We start from the raw sequence: 19,427 nt of genomic DNA, 5'->3' as shown, positions 1-19,427 counted from the left end.
GCTAACAGGCTTTTCCTGATGGCCACCTTCCCTACATTCCTGGCCAACAATAACACCATTGGCACACCTAATGACAAGGAGCAGAGAGAGGCAAGCCAAAGGCCATGTTATTGGTCAGGTTGTTGGGTTTATCTGGAGATCTACAAATGGCTATGGCCTTGAGTAAACATGGGATTTTCCAAAGCATCACCCTTTTTAAAATCATAATCAACAATGGAGTCACAGTATCTATGTAAGCAGATGATACACAAGCTTAGTGCCTCAGCAGCATTGTGTGGCTGGAATTTCAGGAATTTTGTTTTGGGAGGAATGCATTCAGCTTACAGACCAATTTAAAGCAGGTCTGACCCTGTAATAAGCAACCTCACAGGCATCGTTCCTCTGGGGCGGTTGTATTACGTTAAAAATGCCTGCTGATGGTCTGATAGTAGGAAAAAACTCACTCCCAGGATGCAGATGATGCAGTGAAGGACCTTGACATGGCAGTGGGACTGGCATAATTTATCCCACACAAGCTTGACATTAGGTACCTGGAGAACTCCCCTCAGCACTCTCCTTTTGGTCTGAAAGATTACAAACATAACACGTTATGGATAAATCATTACGCAGAGAACTAGCACTTTAATAATGTATTTTTTACAGATTATTTTTAATTATTAATGCTGACAGAGGGTAATGATATGTCCCTGTGTGGAGCTTGACCTCAAGCTTTTCAGGGGCCTTCGGAAGAAAGAATGTCTCGCATCTGTGATGTTCTTTAAACAGTGCTGGTGTTCCCAGAAATAACGTTTAAAGAAAAGTGAAAGGATAAAAGAAAGTTAACGAACTCCACTGTTAGAGAGACCAGCACAAAGGACATCATTCTCTGTATTGTGTGTGTGTGTGTGTGTGTGTCAATGTAAGGACGATACGATCTAAAAATTTAAGATTGGTTGTTGGGTTTGATGTGTTTTCAGTCATGGATGGCTTCGAAATCTTCATTGCATTTTAATGTTCATGATGATGATATCTGCCAACCTTTTAAATCAGCTTTTGACAATTACACTTCCATCCATTTTGATTTAACCCTCCCATGAATATGTATCTAAGTCCTACTTTATATCATCTGTATCTCTCTGTCAGAAGACACCACCACACTGACACACACCACCGTCCAATTGGCCAAGCATAGTTTTTGCTATCTAAATGACCACATGCATCTTTCTGTCTTTCCCTGCACAGTTAATGATAATGATTGTTGCACACATTTTTATGCCACTGTGTGTGCAATTTGCCTTGTGCCTCTGTAAGTGCAAATCTATTTTTGTGTGCCTGCATGAGCTAATATGTCTTAACACGTAGCTTAAGCAGACACTCAGCCATTGCCAAACCTACAGCCAAGTGACAGATCATTAGACAGTAGCACTGAGCGTGGCTGTAATTTACTATGAAGCCGGTAGATCATCCCCTCTTGCTACATCTGACCTTCCCGTTCCAGCAGTAATTGTTTGTAGGAAGGTTATTTTTAATGCTTGTCACTGACTGTCATGAAGAAGGTTTTACTAAAGGCTTGGAGCATTTAGGCGATGACAGCTAGGGGCTTAGTGAGGTAAGGGACTAACGGCATTGAGAGAAGAGCTGTTGGCTGGTTGACGAGCAAAGGATGTAGGCTGGATTGGTACAAAATATGGCTGAAAACAAATCAGTATGTGCTAATAAAGATGGTCTAAAAAATAGATTTAGATTATACACAAACTTCATTTGTACAACAAAATTCCAATTTCCAAGTAGTTTACATTAGAAATAATTGTCAGTTTGTACCAAGATTTCCTAACATTATATATTTTCTTTGATACATTATGATTCTTTTACTGAGATCCCAGAACAGGAGCCGCATGGGCCAGAGTTTTCACTCAATTCAACTCAACATCTGCATTTTACCGGACTATTGAGCAGCTTCTACCACCCAGGAGCTTTGTGGGGTGAAAGGTTTTGCTCAGGGGCCCTGAATGACAGTCTGAGGTTTGATCTTCTTATCTTGTAGCATCCCCAGGACACAAATCTCCTGCTTCTAACAGGGGGCGCCACCATTGGATATCAGTCAAATATCCGATTATGTCAGCTGGTATCTCAAACCTAAACCCGCATGTTTGGAAAAGAAGCGTAGTGGCTCAACTGAAAAAGACTAGAGAATGGGAAAATGCAAATTTCAACGGTGGCTGGAACAACAGGAATTTGGGATGTGGATGCAGCCTGTCGACGGTAAAGATGACGGAGGATTTTGCCGATTTTTTTTTTAAAGAAAAAAAAGTACCTTTGCACAATGTGTGTCAATCCGTTACGATTTCAAGAGCAGTCGAACAGCCACAGATCAGCTTTGAGGGACAGACAACAGCTAACAATGTCAAGTTATATTTCTGTAACCAATGCAGCCATGTCTGCAGTAGCTGCCACCACAAACAGCACAGCACCAGCTGGAGCAATCACTACCGCCACTAACTTTGAGAAAATCAGACTCTTCCAACAATATTTGGATCCAATGCAATACTGCAATGCAATGCATAGGGGGTGCTCTGGTTTCTGAACACAACCGTGCAACACCACTCACACGCTTTTAATGACGGTGTATCCAAATTGTTCCCGGCAATGTTTCAAGATTCAGAAATAGCCAATTCTTTCACCTGTGGAAAATTGTTTTATCACACTAATGACTCAAATGCTAACAAAATCCAATACTCTAAAGAAGAGGTAAAAGGACAAATGTAGTAAATTTAAAAATGTTGAGTCAGAACTCAAATTGAAAGCGAACCAACTGAGACGCGTGCATTAATCCTCTTTTCTAAAAAAATTAATCCTTCTTACTAAATGTACCATCTTCTGTAGCATTCTACTTTCCATGTTATTTTTGAAGCATGTGTTTTTGTATCCACTTTTTTAAAATATTTCCAGTTAATTTCCATTTCAATTTTAGTCCTATGTTCTTAAATCTTCTTAAGGCACTTTAGAATACCTAGATTACATAGAATACTTTTTAAAAAGTCTCTCCCTCGTCATGGGTACTTGTTGATGGCATTAAAATTATGTCAAACAGTATTAAAAAGCATTAAATTAAAGTTACCCATTTCTTTATAAACCCTGCACTTGTTCAAATATTTTCTAACAGTGCAAAATAAATAATAAAATTATGTATGATACGTCGTAATATCTTATTTGGTCAATATCAGTATCGGAAAATTCTCAAAGCTGGAATATCGTTATGGTATCTGAAATTAAAAGTTGCATCCGTATATCCCTACAAAAAGAGGCACCAAAAATATGCAGGACAGGTGTACTTTAGGAGCCATTTGGAACCACGGATATAGATAGGACAGGAATTATCAAAAAGCCAAGTTGGAATAGAATTAGCAAAGCCAACTCAGATCAGAATCATTAGATTATGTCCCACATGTTAATATTGTGGTTAAATAATCAAATTATATTTATTTAATCTTATTATATCTTCAGAATTTCCTTCTAACCAAAACCACTTTTTCATGTATTTATCTTTACCTAAAATCAAGTAATTTATTCCATTTGTTGATTATACTATGATTACATGACAAAAGATACAGTGGTAGCTATTTAGTGAGTCAAATTTATTATAGGAAGTCGTATGAACACCCCAAAATGACACACTGTGGATAATCACATGATGGATAATGTTTTCAACGCTATATAAAGTCATGCTTGAGTCCTTTTATGAGCAGTAACAGGGTTTAGAGCATACTGGAGTATGAATGTTAAATTACTTCCATTCTGTGCAGAATTAGACTCCTGCTTTAATGAAAATGATTGTGGAAAGGGAAAAATCCACAAGTCACATTATCAGGGCTATTATGAGTTATTTAGAAAGCTTTATTTTCCCCCATACCTTACCTGTTAGGATTCAGGTAAGGCCTGGTGGCAGGATTAATGTGGATGTTTGGAGACTAGAGATATTATTAAGTCCTGTCTCCACGTAAGGCAGGATCTGTAAATCATAGATATTTTTTTTTCTCATGTTGCATTTATTCATTCATTTTTCCTGTTCCACACCAGCACTGCCTGATATGAGTGTACAGGATGCCCCAACTGATTTGTTGGGATAAAAACTGATCACATGTATCTATAATCCCCTCTGGCTTCAGCCTAGGGGTTTAATATTCATTACCTACAATAGGTGAAGTTATTTTAAAGTCAGTTAATGAAATGTGAGATTCCCCCAAGTGTAGAGGCAGCTGCAATCAAAGTAGAGAAAACCCACATGGGATCCTTTACCTAATTCAGTGTTTTGTTTTGCTTTTTTACAATTATCCTAAATGTATTATTGGTTTATAAGGCAGTTATGTGTTCCGCACAGCTTAAACCTGAAAATCCTTAAAAAGCAGATCTTTGTCATCCCTTTTTTCCCTATCTAAAGTGCGGCTACTCTCCATTTATGTTTCCAGAGGGAGTATGTGAGATCTGGTTGACGAGTGAAGACACAGGTGCTTACGGCAGAGACATAGGGACAGATCTGCCTACATTACTGTGGAGGCTGGTGCAGGAGATTCCTGATGGAGCCATGCTGAGGCTGGGCATGACCAACCCACCTTATATCCTGGAACATCTGGAGGTACGTGCAGTCACACAGACTAATTTTCATTTTATTTACAGGACAGAAAACCGAGTCTGTTTTTTTTCCTCTAAATAACCCAAGTTGTACCCTGGCTATATCTGTACCTAACCCAAAGTCACCTCTCTGTCATTAATAAAATACATGGTGGTTATTTCATAGTTCATCAGATCCTCATGTTATATTTGTAAATGTGTGTCAAAAATTGGACTCTGCATATTTCAGATTTCATCCAAATATCTTTCAAAAATAATGACACATTAATGTTAAATTAAACTAAAACACTGAGGCTCATAAGAACGTTTGCTCCACACTGTTTTAAAATGTTTTCCCCCCAGGTCTCACATGCGCTCATCGTAGTTAAAAAAAACAAAAAAACAAAACAATATTGCTTTGCCTAGATTTAATAAACTAAATGGCCGTACGATCTGCTTACCCAGCAGTTCAGCTCCAGCCTTCCCTCTGCTCATTAGTTCATTTTCTCCCTCTCTAATGAGTCAATTAAAGACCATTGTGTATTCCTTAGCCACCCCAATTCTATCAGTCATTATTGTCTTTTCTAATGGAACAATGGACCTTGTTTACCCCTCCTCTATTCAGTTTACTTTGTCTCTCTGCAGCTCCGTGAAAGATGCAGTATTTAGAAAAACTGAAGGCATTTTCCGCATGCTTACAGTTTTGAGGAAAAAAAAATGTCTGAAAGTAATTGCTAAATGCTATTACAGACTTTCCTCAAAAGCTGAATGTAAATATTTATGGTTAAATTTTAGGCAATGGAGGAGCTTAGAGCAGCATTAAGAGAAGGGTTTTAGATTCAGCATGGTGTCTTTATTACATTAATGAAGGATCAGTGAAATTCAAACAAATAATGCTACTATATGCTCTTAAGGTTGCACTTTAAATATGGAGGCTTTTTCCTTAAAAGTCAAGGGATGGATGAACATGAACATTTTCTTATCAAGTCCCAGCAGTTTATATACAGGAGCTTTGGGGGGTGAAGGAGGTCCACTATAGAAACAGGTTCTTGCTGGAGAAGGGACACCTTTTCTCACATTTCAGCCCCATGTAAATCCACCTTGGAGATGCGCTTCTAGAAATGGCTGAAAATTCAAAAGAGTGGCTGCACATTTACTAAATAAATAGATCACTAAAATAGCCTGTGTTTGTTTTAGTAGATTTTTAAGGCACCAATAAACCCAACTCTGCTTATGTTAGGGAAGCTCTGGTTCATGTAGTGGCTCCAGAACAAAAGTGAGGACAGGCATGTTTATTCTTCAGTGTGATAAAATTTGCCAAAAGCATCAAATCCTTACAGTAGGAGGGTTTGCACAAGGCTTACTGTAGGGCAATAAAAATCTCTGATCCTCTAAAAATCTTGAAAAATCAAATTACTTTTGTTAAAAAAAAACACATCTCCTGTAACCTTTCTAGTAATGAAAGCTTTCTCCTTTGCAGAAAAGGTTGATTTTTAAAATTCTATGAAGCTGCTGCCAGGAATTTGAGAATTGTTCTCCGCAGTAAAAATGCTCATAACAGGAAGTTCAAATATCAGAGATGATTTCTGTCCTTGTAGCTCGGCTTCATCTTAGTTGTAGAGTCTTGCATGAGATCATTAACCGGGTGGAAAATGTCAGCAAGGCAAGTAAGATGTTATTAAGGAAAAAAAAAACTTCTACTTCTGTTAGATAACTTTTTAATTTTCAGATTTCTTCTGTTTTTGCTTGTTTTGTTGTACTTTAATGTGTCAGTTCATTAAATACAATTTTAAAAAGCTGACATCTGAATGATTATCTAGATTAACTGCTCTTCAGCTCAGCTTTAATTCTTGCATTCTAAGGCTCATCTATAAAAACCTATGGAAAAAATATATAATTACAATAAAAGATTAGGAGAAAAAACAGCCAGGGCTAATGTAAAGGAAACTATAACCTAGTTAGATCAGTGTTTTTAAGGCAAGTTTAAAAAAGCTACTTAAATTTGAACAAACAAGAATGATTGAGATCATAGATGAGAGGAAAGAGGGCAGGAAAAAAGGAGATAAACGGGAGGGTCGAAGGCCTGGGGATAGAGATGAGAGGTAAGGAAGAGTATAAAATAAGTGCTGTGGGAAGCAGCAATGGAGGTTGTAATTAACCAGGGGTTAATGGAGGTGTCTAATTGTCCCCCTCATGTATAGGTAGGCTTTCTGCTTGGCTACATTACAATTAAAAAACCATCCTCCTAATGATAGGGAATAACAATTAACTGATAATTAGAAATATACTTGGGTGCCACACTAGCTTAGTCTATGTGGATGTATGTTAAGAATCATTCATATGCTACCAGCTCTTTTATTGTTAACGTCTATGCAGTGAATTGAATTATATCTTTTTTTCTGCCTTAATTCCTCAGTCAATTAACCTACATAAAGGAAGATAAGAATGGTCTTCCTTAAGTTGTCATTTCCTTTTGTTGCTCCCGTCCCCTATTTACCCTTTCTCCTTCCCCTCTTCTCTTCAACTCATTGTCTGCAAGCCCTAGTTATTTTATTGTGCACATTTTTTATCTTATACCTTGTAAATTAGAATATATAGTTATTAGTTACCCGCCACTTTAAAGATTCAGCTTTTAGAGATTCTTCATTTAATTTCCCTCCTTTTAAGAAGACACAGACTTTTTTTTCTCTTTTCCTAACTTTTTATAGAGGTAATATAAATGCTCTGATGAGGGCCAGTTATCAGAACTATATTTATCCATCATCTATGAGTAAGGCCAAATAATAGCCTGCTGTCTTTCCTTTTCTACCGAAGACCAGCACTTATATAAGATCATCAAACTGAATGGCTGTGATTGAAGCTGAAAAGGCCAAGTAACTTCACCACTAGCCTGCTAAAGATCACCCTCTCGCACACATTCAGATCAACACTTTGGTGCCGTCTCCTTCTGTCACACAAGAGCACTTTTTTTTTCCCTTTCTGCAGCATGTTTTTCTTGACAGATGTCACCAGCCTCATAGCACCATTTGTTGATTGGAGTAGTTAAAGGCCCAATCGCCTCTCATGGGCCACTTCTCGCTGACATTTTAGTTGATTGCATTGTGCTGTCAGGAGTTCCTTTCTGAGTAGCTACATAAAAAAAAATACATCTGTCATTTTCTGATATTTTTCCCTCTATAAACTGTATATTTTTAACTTCAATTTATGTCAGTCTCCACTGAAGTTTCTCCACAAAAAAAGTAGATTTAAGAACTTAGTAATGATTTATGAGTGTACTAATGTAAAGTCAAACATCTGAATATATCAAGAAAGCAGGAGCAGTAGGTAAATAAAGATGACGATCAGACCTAACCTCACGAAAACTACCCAAATAAAAGACATCATTTGTCACCTGGGCAACCATCACCAGTGAAGGGACTGAGAAGAGATTTAAGAATTCCAGTCCGAGGAGCAATAGATAGCGATAGAGGCCCTGTTGAAACCTTCCTGTAAACGTTTTGTTAACCTTTATTCAACCAGGAAGACTGATTTATCAGCCGCATAATGTATCTTCAGTCTAATCAAACAGACAAGTTTTTATCAGACATGCTTTCACTCATTCACAATCATATATTTATTTTGTATTTCACAAGGGAATTACAGTATAATACAAATTAAGAGTAGATCTCAAATCTGGTTTCCCTTTATGCAAACCTCCATCCCTCATAAAACACAAAACAAACGTGCAATCAAACAAAAAACACACAAATAAGAAAAATAAAGTATATGCATATGTATGTATACTCCTATCTCCATGTAATAAAAAAAAAATCCACCCTGATTCATCAAATTTCAGTGACGTGCCTTACATCCAGATGAATAACACAATAGGCTGTTGCTACCAGTGAGTCTCTTGACATTTTCGTAGAATCCCCAAAACGTGCTAAATTCAAAATGTTTACAGGGCCTGGTCGATAACTGTTGCTACAAAATAATCAAAAACGCATATATTCACCTTTTTCATAACTGTTTTTACATGGTATTTTTTGAGCATGAAAATAATATTTGCACCGGATGCGATCAGCACACATGAACATTGCTGAATATTGCTAAATTCTAAACTTGAACAATGAGGAATATCGTACACACTCCATACCCTATTAGCTTTGGATCACTGTACCTTAGAGCCACTGAATAGCATTACTATCACTAGCAAAAAGCCAGCAGAATGTATTATTATATTTAAGGAAAAAGACTGTCCTAATCATTACTTCACTCAATTTTTTTCTTACTGAAGTCGGCGTAAAAAAATATTACCTCGAAAAAACGTTATTTTCACCTCTAGCGGCTAAGAATGGCAGTGGGATATCCTTTACTGCTTGGCCGGCTGCAGAGGGCTTTCATTGAGGACTCCACAGATGATGTTCCGATGGGTCTTTAAAGTTGTGTTAGAACAACTTTTTTCCAACTCCAACACAACAAACCGGTTTCAAAGAAGAGAACAAAGGGTATAAACACCCCGAGAGTCGGGCATCCAGGGAATCTGACTTTAAACTGCGCAAACGTCTAAGTTGAGGCAATGTAACCGGTTGGCTAATGATACATGGATGTTGACTGTTTTTCTGACTGTTTTTCTCTTTTTGAGTATTATCACTTAGATTAGATTAGATTTGATTAGATGAGCTTTAATGATCTCACAGCGGAGAAATTCACTGGTCACATATATTAGTCAAGCCTTTTTTGTTGGATTTGCACTACTATTGAATCGGCTTAGTTTTTGGTATCTGTCAATACTCCAAACTGCGATACCGGCATCGATAAATAAAAAAGTAGTTTGGTGTAATTACCTTAACCTTTTTGTTAAAAAAACATCCAGTCTTTCTTTTTACTTTATCGCCTCTCACATATTAAATAAAGGTCTATTCACATCTGCAACAAATATCCTTTCAACTGCATCAATGCCATTTTAAGCTAATCTTGGCTGCAGGTAGAATTCTTGTAACCTGACTCCGCCAGATGGATTTTCTCCGCATATCCATCAGGAAACCTTCCGTAGAAGTAATTTTGGGAAGGGGCGAAAATACTGGTTAGCTGATTGGCCTATGTTGGTGATAGACGGGCCAAATAAACCAATCAGATCAACGAAAAATATGACGTAACACAGCGACGACGAAGAGGAGCCAATTGATAGATCAAACTCTTGCCGAAACCAGTCAAGAGAAGAGCAAAAACATGTTTTGCTCTTCTTTCAGTGAAGAAATACAGTGTTTTTCTGATAAAACTTGCTCGATAGCCACGCTAACGCTAGTTTCATCGGCTGAAGCTGCCATGTTCTTTAGACTGAACTGTCGCGCTTCTCGTTGAGTCACACCTCAACCCGCCTAAAAGCCAACGCTGATTGGACGTTCGTTTGGTGAACGGCTCCAAATTTTCTTCAACGGAGAGTCTCCAGACTGATTAGCGAGTGAAATCTTGAAAGCTTGCGAGATCAGGATGGTCTCACGAGGCTAGAATTCTTGTGGTATTTATGGGTTTACAAACACACAAGAATCCATCTTGTACTTCTGCAGCTTAAAATGTTCGAGTCCGATCCAAAATGGGTCTGTTTTGTGTCTGATATTTCATTTTTTACTGGGGTTGGCTAAGACCAAACTTTGGTAGGCGGGCGCCAGGTATCCCTTCACCCTTGTCCCTGATTGATGGTATGTAGAACTAAACCTGAGTGCTATACATAATCAATGTGGCTCTCTAGCTTAATTTCAACCTGGGTTTATAAAAATCAAATGTCTCCTTAAGAAGGAAATGGAAGGACAGTTATTATTAAATGATCGCATGATTTTATTTTTTAAAAGCAAAAGCCGCTATTCTCCCTAAGTTTTCCACAGAAAGGTTTTCAGATGGTTCAGTGTGTAAAGTTGCTTGATATGGTCACTGTTTTCACAAAGGTTGATAAACTTCCAAACTATATTATGGCCTGAACAAATATTCACACACACACACACACATACATTCTTATCTTTCAGAAAGTAAACTAAATTATCTGTAGTTTACAATCTATCCTCCAGCTGCAGAACCCAGGCATATTCAGGGTCTTGTTTAACGTGTGATGGTTTTGGAGTGATTCCTGTTTACTTGCCTTAATCTTTTTCCTGCTGAAAGCAAACCTTGATACGCTATCAATATCTGAAGGAAAATGAGTAAATGGGATGTCTCTACTTCTCCACCTCACAGTTATAAAACACAACCGGCACATTAACTCAGTATGAGATTCAAATGCCATTCATTTACTTAATTTCTTCTTTTACAGTAAATTCTAAATTTGATCTGCTCCACAGGAGGGTCTGCTTTTTCCTCCAGGGTAAATTAATTGTAGCACAAGGTGTTTTGAAATGTGTTGTATCGTTTTTTTCTGCTGCAGTCTCACTTAAAAAAACAAATTTTCTGGGAATTTTTGTCTATATGAACCCCAACGAACCTGTTTGATCCTTGTTTGGTAATATAGAGCGCTGTAATGACTAGGGCTGGGTAAAAAAATCGCTTTAATCGATTTTTAATCGTTTCCTTTACATTTTTGCAAAGTCGTTGTCTAGGGAATGGGATCGATTAGTTTTATAGCGACGTTCACATTCAAATGAGCAGGAAAAATGAACCCAAGATTACTTCAAGCCAGACAGCTGCAAATATAGCCAATGGGTTGACTGAAGACAACGCTGCACATATGGTTTGTGCAGTGAAGATAATGCAGCTCATGCATGTCTGCTGTGTCACATCTGCTCGCTCGAGTGAGGCTTCACTCTTTCACTTTTTCAACAAGTTTGCACTTTTGAGACATTTATTCACATCTCAAGTTTAAACTGTATGATTTACAAGTTTGCTCTTTGTGTTTAATATGACAGGAAAAAAATAAATACATGAGTGTTTTATTTAAACACAGTTAAACCACTTTCATTATTGTAAAAACAGATCGAATCGAAATTAATCGATTTAGCACTGTATGAATCAAACTCAAATCGATTCAAGACCTACATGTAGTCTAAGTATGCAGCAATGCAGAATTCTTTCCCTTTCCTTAGAAAAATTTTCAACAGATTAAAATAATTCAAAAATGCCTTGAAAAAATGTTCAATAGATAATTGAAATGTCTACAAATAAAGGCTTTTCTTCCTTTCAATTTGTAATGTTGACATCTTACGAGTCTTAACTTAAAGATGCATTTGGTAAGTTTTTTACTGAAAAACATTTTTGAAATAGCCTTTTTAATTTGCCCTTTACGATTAAAACATTGTTTGATGAGCAGACTGACACCTCAGTAGTTCAGTGCAGATTCATATTTTCCTGATTTTCCTTCGGGTTGGCAGTTCCTGCACTGTTCAACCTCATAATCAATGGAAACGTTATATTCAGGACAGATTTTGTGGATACTCTGGAGCAACCGTCATTCAGCTAAACTCAGACAATAACGCAACATGTGAAAAAACACACAAAAAAAAACCTTGTCAAGTAGAAGTGTGAGCTACGAGAACGAGCAGAACAGTGCTGCAGTTCTGTATTTTGACCCCAGGTCAAAATAATGGCCACATAATGACTCTTTAAGATGCAACCTTTAATATATTATATATTATGCTTACTACAGTAATTCTAATCTCAATTTTATTTTACTATAAATTAATTTTACCTGCTTTAAGTATGTGATGTCTATTCTAGAAATAAAATGTCAGCATTTTGATTAAGATATTTTACTCTGTGCTATAGTTTGATATATGTATAATGTATATAACATTAGTGAGCAAGGCAACTTTATTTATAAAATATATTTCAGCGACAAAACACATAGAAGTAAAAGGAAATAAAATGTTATACTTAAAATTAAGTTAATGACATGTGTGTGTATATATCTATATAGATATAGATATATCTATATATCTATATCTATATAGCCCGCTGTCAGATAGCGACTAATAACAAAGATGGCGCAGGCACCATATGGTGGAGGGAGGGAGTTACGTAACCAATGGGGGCCAAAAAGTACTGATAATCTTTCCAAACGGTCAGTTAACTGGGTTCACTATAAAGTCCACTATATAGTCCCCGCTCTATATAGTGATTGAGGGATTAAGGGTTTAGGGAGGATGTTTGGACACAGTAAGCTTGTATGAGCTATGAGAACAGCTGCATATAGATTCAGCATCTCTCCTTTCTCTCTTCATATTATTTTGGGTTTTATGGTTATGGACTCTTAAAAGGCTTCAAACTGGATATTTGAAGACATTTACCATTATAAAAATTGAAAGAAGAAGTAAAAGCACTATGCAGCTAAATTAACCTTTTAAAAAAATCACTAAAATCCAATCTCCCTTTTACGTTTCTCTTTTTTATCGCCCAACCACATTCACACTCACACAGCAGCCTGATTTCTGTCACCAATCAAGCTCAATTTTCCAACCAAATTAATTCTTTCTAATTTGGAGCTTCCTGCGGTCAACCCCCTGTGGCGCTGCCACTGAGCTGTGTCTGTGTGGGTTCCTGTGCACATATGCTTTAGTGTCTTCGTGTGAAGGAGAGACTGTTCAACAATAGATCTTAATTGAGAAAATGGACTGCAATCAGCATATTCTTGTAGGGAATCATTAAATCATTCCTTCCTCCCCAGTCCTTTTTTTTCTTTCTTCTTTTTCTTGTGGTGATTAGCATGATGATGATACCATCTTGATTATGTCCATCACAATAAAAAAAAAAAAACTCACATCTGTGGTCTCTTAAGCTGTTTAAGAGGAAATAATTCAACTCAAAGAAAAACAAAAGATAGAATAAAAACGTAATAATCTTGCTCTAAAGTGTAAGAGCTAAAACAGAAAAAGAAAATACTTTTTTTTACATCATGATTGCTGTTTATCCACTGAAAAACATGCAGTTTTGATGGATTTGTGATCAAATGGAGAATGTTGGTTCACAGTTAAACATCCTGACTTTCTAGCTTAAAAAAAAAGAAGAAAATTTTTGATTATACTTCTAAATAGAACACCCCTTTTTCTTTTTATTTGATTTTCACATCAAGTATTTTGTCAACTGACTTTATTGTACAGTTATGCCATTCTGCTGTTGTATAACTGTTTATCTTTTCTTTTCTTGTGATGGGAAGCATTTCTTTAAAGAAAAAAATTATAATCTATTCTATTTTTATTTCCATGTTTTGCTTTTTATTTTATTCTAACTTCTATAAAACCCCTTTTGTGCTATTTATATTCTATTGTATTCTATTTTATGTTGCATTTATGTTAAATTAGCTGAAATAATGTCGTTAAACTTCAACTCTATTATCCTTATTCGATTCTCATCACTAAGGGTAAACACTGCCTTTGGATTACTCATATTGAGATTCTAATATAAAAAGAAAAAATTTATTTTTATTGTGCCTTTTATTTAATCTCAAGTTTCACTAAATAACTTGCCAGCTTTTTTCCCTTTAGAAAGCAACTCCAGAAGAAAGCATACCGTAAGCATTTGTACAACTCTTAGTAAAAACAGTTAGATGCCTCAGGGCCCCAAACATCTTCAGTGAGTTAATTATAGACTTAATGTATTTTTCTTTTTATTCTTCTTCATTTGGAAGTTGGGACCTGCATGTCTCGGTAGCTGCTATCAGCTTTTTTGACACAAAGGGTCTCTGCAGGAGCAACCTTGACTCCTGGGACTTTGAATCTACTGGGTGCACAACACGTTCCCACTGCTGCTTCTCTTTGAGCATTATGAAAAAGATAAATAAGAAAATGAAAGCATTATTGAAGGTCTGCAGGGAAAAGATTTCACAAAGAAGCAGGGATGTTAATGGAGCCTTCATTTTATTTAATGAGCCAACAGAGATATTTTGATTCTTTCACCTAGACTTGTTCTTGATTAACTTGTATTAAAAATATTTGAATTTCTGTTTCTGGGTTAAAACTATTGGCTGTTGGTGAATAGAATGAGTGTTTATCTCCTGACCTCTAAAGGTGTTATATTCCTGTTTCTGATTATATACCATAGAGCAAATACAGCTTTAGTAAGTTTTGGAACTGAATTAATTTTGATGTTTTTAATATAAAGATTCTTTAATATCCAGGTGACGATGCAAATCTCTTAGATAAGAAAAAATGTTAACTTTCTCAATTTCTAAACTTGTAACTTTAAAAAGTATTCCCCTATTCCACATGTTTTTTACTTTGATAAATAAGATCTGATTAATTAGATGTTTATTTTGTTTTTGGTTTCTTGTCACATAATTATAGTTTTATACCAAGATTATTTTGACATTGATACCTTTAAAGAAAAAAAGTGTGATTTCTATATAAGCTGTTACTGCTGTTTGAATTTAGGCTGGTGCAGAATAGCACTTTTTATGTTTGGTTGTTTAAAATATGTTTTATAAAATAAAGCCCTGAGTTATATATATATATATATATATATATATCGCTAATGGTTTTTTTTATATTGGATTTTTCTTTCTTTATATTTCCAACCATAAGATGTTGGAGCAGAGCATGGTCTAGCTGTGGAGAAGGCGTCAATTCATTTCTGTTATTTAACCATTTTCATCACTCAATGTGTTTTTCATCTAATCAGTTGGAGACTTCAAGTCAAGCCCAAGGTTATCCAAAGACTGCAGGATCCTCTCGGTCTCCATTAAGTCTACTTTTTCTACGATGACATCCCTTTTGTTAACTTCCCATGTACTGAAACACATACACAAAACATTATCACGTTTAACTATATAGGTGCCGTTATTTAGATTAAATATGTCTCCCTTTCACACCAAATGAAAGATCCATCAAGAAGCCAAAATGTTAAATCTTTTTCTTTAAAATGCAGAACTAGAATACTTATTTGCCCTGATGAGGTTTGATCAAACATGAAGCAGTCTTTGGTGAGCTTGATTTGGGGAAGTGGTCTGGATCCATGCAGTCCAGCAGTAATGCATGTCTGACTAAACCTTTTTCCAACAGCATGGCCACAGTTAGTCACAGCTTGCCACTATCAAGCTGCAGAGAAATGCTGTCTTCCACCTGTTGAGTTGATGAAATCAGCTATTTTCAGTTAATTAGGGTAAATGGGATGCTTTGGAAAATATGGGATATTTCCATTAATAAAGATGTTGTACATGCACTGTTAAATAAAATGAAAGCAGAAATTCCTTTAAATGCTGTTATTTATGGCACAGTCCTACTCAATTCTAGTCAGAATATGAGTCTGATACTGCTCCATAGAGCTGTGATTATGGGGCGTGTTTTGAACGAACCAGGAAAAAAAATGCCTCTGCACTCAATTTGATAGACCTACAACCAATAAGAGCAACGGAGTGCGTGACGTATGTTAAGCGAGGCATAGTTGTTGTCAACAAAAATCAAAGCGTGCAGTTGCACTCCTAGAATAAGAAGATGAGCCTTGATCGCGTTTCTCTGTTCCTCTTTTAAAATTAATTTGCTGTCGATATCTTCTAGAACAGACCTAATAGCAGAATCTACACACCTCAACTCTCCAGCGGCAGCCATTGTTGTTGTCACCCAAGCGCGCTTTGGTGACGTGGTTGATTACGTTACTGTTGATCTTCTGTCCATCATCGTATAAAGCATGCCCTGACAATTTGATTGGCCCGCCAGATATTGTGCGAGCATACTCGCGCTACTATTGAGCAATGCCAGACCGAACTTCCCGACCTGAAACGTTGTGGGCGGGACTAAGTTCGGAATGGAACCCAGGCTACAGCTGTGTGAGGGTAAATTCTGAACATGACTTTGAATCGAAGTCTAAATTATTTTACATTTAGGATTTTATGTTATGTGAAACACCATCCTTTTGATTGCTGTATATACTTCATCTATTTAAATAACTAACATTTTTAGTGCTACTTTGATGCCAAAATTCCCAAATGAGTTTGACCTATGACTTACTTTGATCTATGAAGGCAACATTCAGAAAAGTATTTTAGCGACTTTTGAATTCCTGTTGGTATTAATTACTTTCTCATTCGTCTGCCCTTACCTCTGTGTCCTTCTCCATGTTCCCCATTAGGAGATGGCGAAGATTTTGAATCATCCGCGTGTTTATGCCTTCCTCCATGTTCCCGTGCAGTCAGCCTCAGACAGTGTCCTGATGGACATGAAGAGAGAATACTGCATTGATGACTTCAGAAGAGTTGTTGACTTCCTCAAAGACAGGTAAGATTTGGTATAGACAACCAATCTTTACTTTAGCTTTCAATATGTTAACCTTTAATTCATTGACCAAATTTTCTGAGCTTTACTTTTTTTATTTTTTGAGTTTTTAGGGCAATAGTGGCTCGTTTTCTCGACAGTAGGCTGACAGGAAAGGGGGTATGAGAGAGGGGTAGAGACATGCGGCAAAGGACCACAGGATTTGGCCGGATTTGAATTCCCGGTCGCCTGCGTTGAGGACTAAGGCGTCCGTACATGGGTCATGCGCGCTAACCACTGCGCCACCTGTATGTCCTTCTGAGCTTTACTTTAGATTATTTGAATTGATGTAGAAAATCTAAGGAGTGACTGCTGGATTGTTGAACCCCAATTCATGTAAAAAAACATGAACAACAATCATTGTTGAAAAGACTCACCAAAAGACACACCCTTACAGTAAGATTTAGGATAAAATCACAAATATAAGCACATATATTTACAGGAGCCCTGTCACAGTGCGCCTATCTTAGCCTAAAATCCTTAGTGCTTCATTTGCTAACAATAACTATGAGCGAACAGTTGACATGAATACCTGTATCATTGAGAATATGGTTGACACCATTGCTAGCTGTAATGCTGTCTTCTATTAGCCTGGCTGGCCAGACTGACTACAGCTGTATATACAGCATATCGATATGGAAAGGAGCGGTTAGGACAGAGGACCAGTGCCTCTGACTGAACATTTCTGGGAGGACAATCAGGAGTGTCCTGCATCAACAAAACAGCTTTCTCTGTTTGTTTTGTCCTTTTCTCTGCTTTAGACAAACATCAAAGGCTTAAAGCAATAAAATTTACCTATGAAAATGAGTAGTTGGAGAGTCTCTACTTAGAGCAATGCTCATTCCAGGAAACATCTACCTTAACTGCGCTTTGCTGACAATCTAAACAAACATCCTCTTTCTTCCTTCAGGGTGTGGTGGTGTGAGGAAGAAAGCAATGTTGCTGGCTTAAAGTTAAGATTAAGTGGCTCTTTTAGCAGCTAATCTGCACAGAGCCGCAGCTTTTCTTTTTAAGCTAATGTCTAAATCCTGGAAACCTGTTTTTTTGGCCTCTGGTCTCAGACTTTTTTTTTCAGTTTTCTGAAATGCTTTAAAATTGTTCTAAAATGAGGGTCGCTCAGATGGGAGAGCTGCGACTTTGCTTTGAAGGCAAGTGGTCTTTTTGGGGATTAGGAGAAAACAAGTTTGTTTTAATACAAATTAATACCAATATAGTTTTAAATGCATTATTTTGTCATATATTTGCATATGGGTGACTCTGAAAGGCTCAAAAAAACATGATATAAAACCTTTAAGGCTCACTTTAAGTTCTTGTCACTACCCCTAACATTTTTTTTTTTTACTTTTGGAGCTCTTCTACAGTTACTTTGTAAGTAGCGTTTATTTTATCAAGGTAAAATAAAATTTGGGAGATTTAAAGATAAAAACAAATTTTAATCTTCAGATTCTTTTTGAGAAAAAGCCCAGATTGTTTTCTTAAAGTGAAAATAGTACTAGTTAATGTAGCCATAGTGTCATTTTTCCTGGTATGTCAAGCTTTAGAGGATCTTTTTGTAAGTAATGCTACAGAAAAGCATGTCATTGGTTAATTCCAGATTAGGACATTATCTCTGTAGTTGAAGAGCAGCATACCTGTGTTAGATGTGTTCGCAATTGTGTAGTCATTCGTTTTTTTCCCCTTTATTTTTATATGAATTAAAAAGAAAAAAATGGCTAATTTGGATTTATGCTGCGTTCACACCGGGGGCAGCAAAAGCAGCAAAATCGCGTCTGCTGCTTCATTTTTGCTGCTTGTACCAGTTAGTTCTGACGCGCGTCTGAAGCAGCTTTGCTGCTCTGGCTGCGCGGTCCAAAAGTGTGTCTGACGCGCGTTGGGCGGAGCTTCACTATCCTTTCTCTGCCTTGCAGCTATATTTGCTGTGATCAGTGGGAATAAAGTAGTTTTAATATGTTTTTAAGTGAGAAAATACACCTGAAAACTTCATCAGTGGAGTCAGTTCATCCAGATTACAATCCCGCCTTCCAATATTATTTCTGTCGGAGCCGCTCAGACCCCCACATACCAGCTGTGCGCCGACAGAAGGAATCCATTCATCAGCAGCCTCTGGCCGGATCGCCTCCTCGCGGTTTACCGCGGTGGCTGGTAGGTGTTTTTCATCTAAATAATCCAAACTGCAGGCACCAGAATAATAAAAGCGAACATATTCTGCCGGCAGATGTATATATTTTAAGTTAATTATGCTTTAATAAACTGTTTAAGAGAAGTGATCAGAGCAGTCTGTGTCATCAGCGCTGTGTCTCTCTCCCAGCCAGCTCCCAGATCAGCTTCTCTGATTGGTTGACGCGGCGCGTCGAGCAGCAAAAATTCAATTTTTCCATCTCGAGCAGCAGCGCGTTTGCGGCGCGTCTCGCGCGTCAGATGCCAAAACGCGCCCGACGCGCTGCTTCAGCTGCTCAGACGCGCTGCGCTTGCTGCTCGAAACGCGCCGCAGGACCTTTTGCTGCGCCTTGACGCGCGTCAACCATTGACTTTGCATGTAAACTCGCTGCTTCTGTCGCGCCAGCTGCCCCCGGTGTGAACGCAGCATAAGCCTTCAATGATTATAATGACCAATAATTAACCAAATGTACCCAT

General features: G+C 37.3%; 1 protein-coding gene across 1 annotated transcript in view; it reads left to right on the top strand.

Annotated features, from left to right (window-relative positions):
• cdkal1 (CDK5 regulatory subunit associated protein 1-like 1) overlaps nucleotides 1-19,427 on the top strand; it is a 260,805-nt gene that overhangs the window by 133,415 nt on the left and 107,963 nt on the right. The window contains exons 9-10 of the mRNA XM_038275895.1: nucleotides 4,446-4,612; nucleotides 16,612-16,757. Of these exons, the coding sequence (XP_038131823.1) occupies nucleotides 4,446-4,612; nucleotides 16,612-16,757 (313 nt within the window). The remainder of the gene's footprint in view (nucleotides 1-4,445; nucleotides 4,613-16,611; nucleotides 16,758-19,427) is intronic.

The sequence above is a fragment of the Cyprinodon tularosa genome, unplaced genomic scaffold (assembly GCF_016077235.1).
Source record: "Cyprinodon tularosa strain WSP-4 unplaced genomic scaffold, ASM1607723v1 ctg98, whole genome shotgun sequence".
NCBI classification, from domain to species: Eukaryota; Metazoa; Chordata; class Actinopteri; order Cyprinodontiformes; family Cyprinodontidae; genus Cyprinodon; species Cyprinodon tularosa.
Note: the sequence above shows the minus strand (reverse complement) of the source record. Positions and strands in the feature narration are given on the sequence as shown.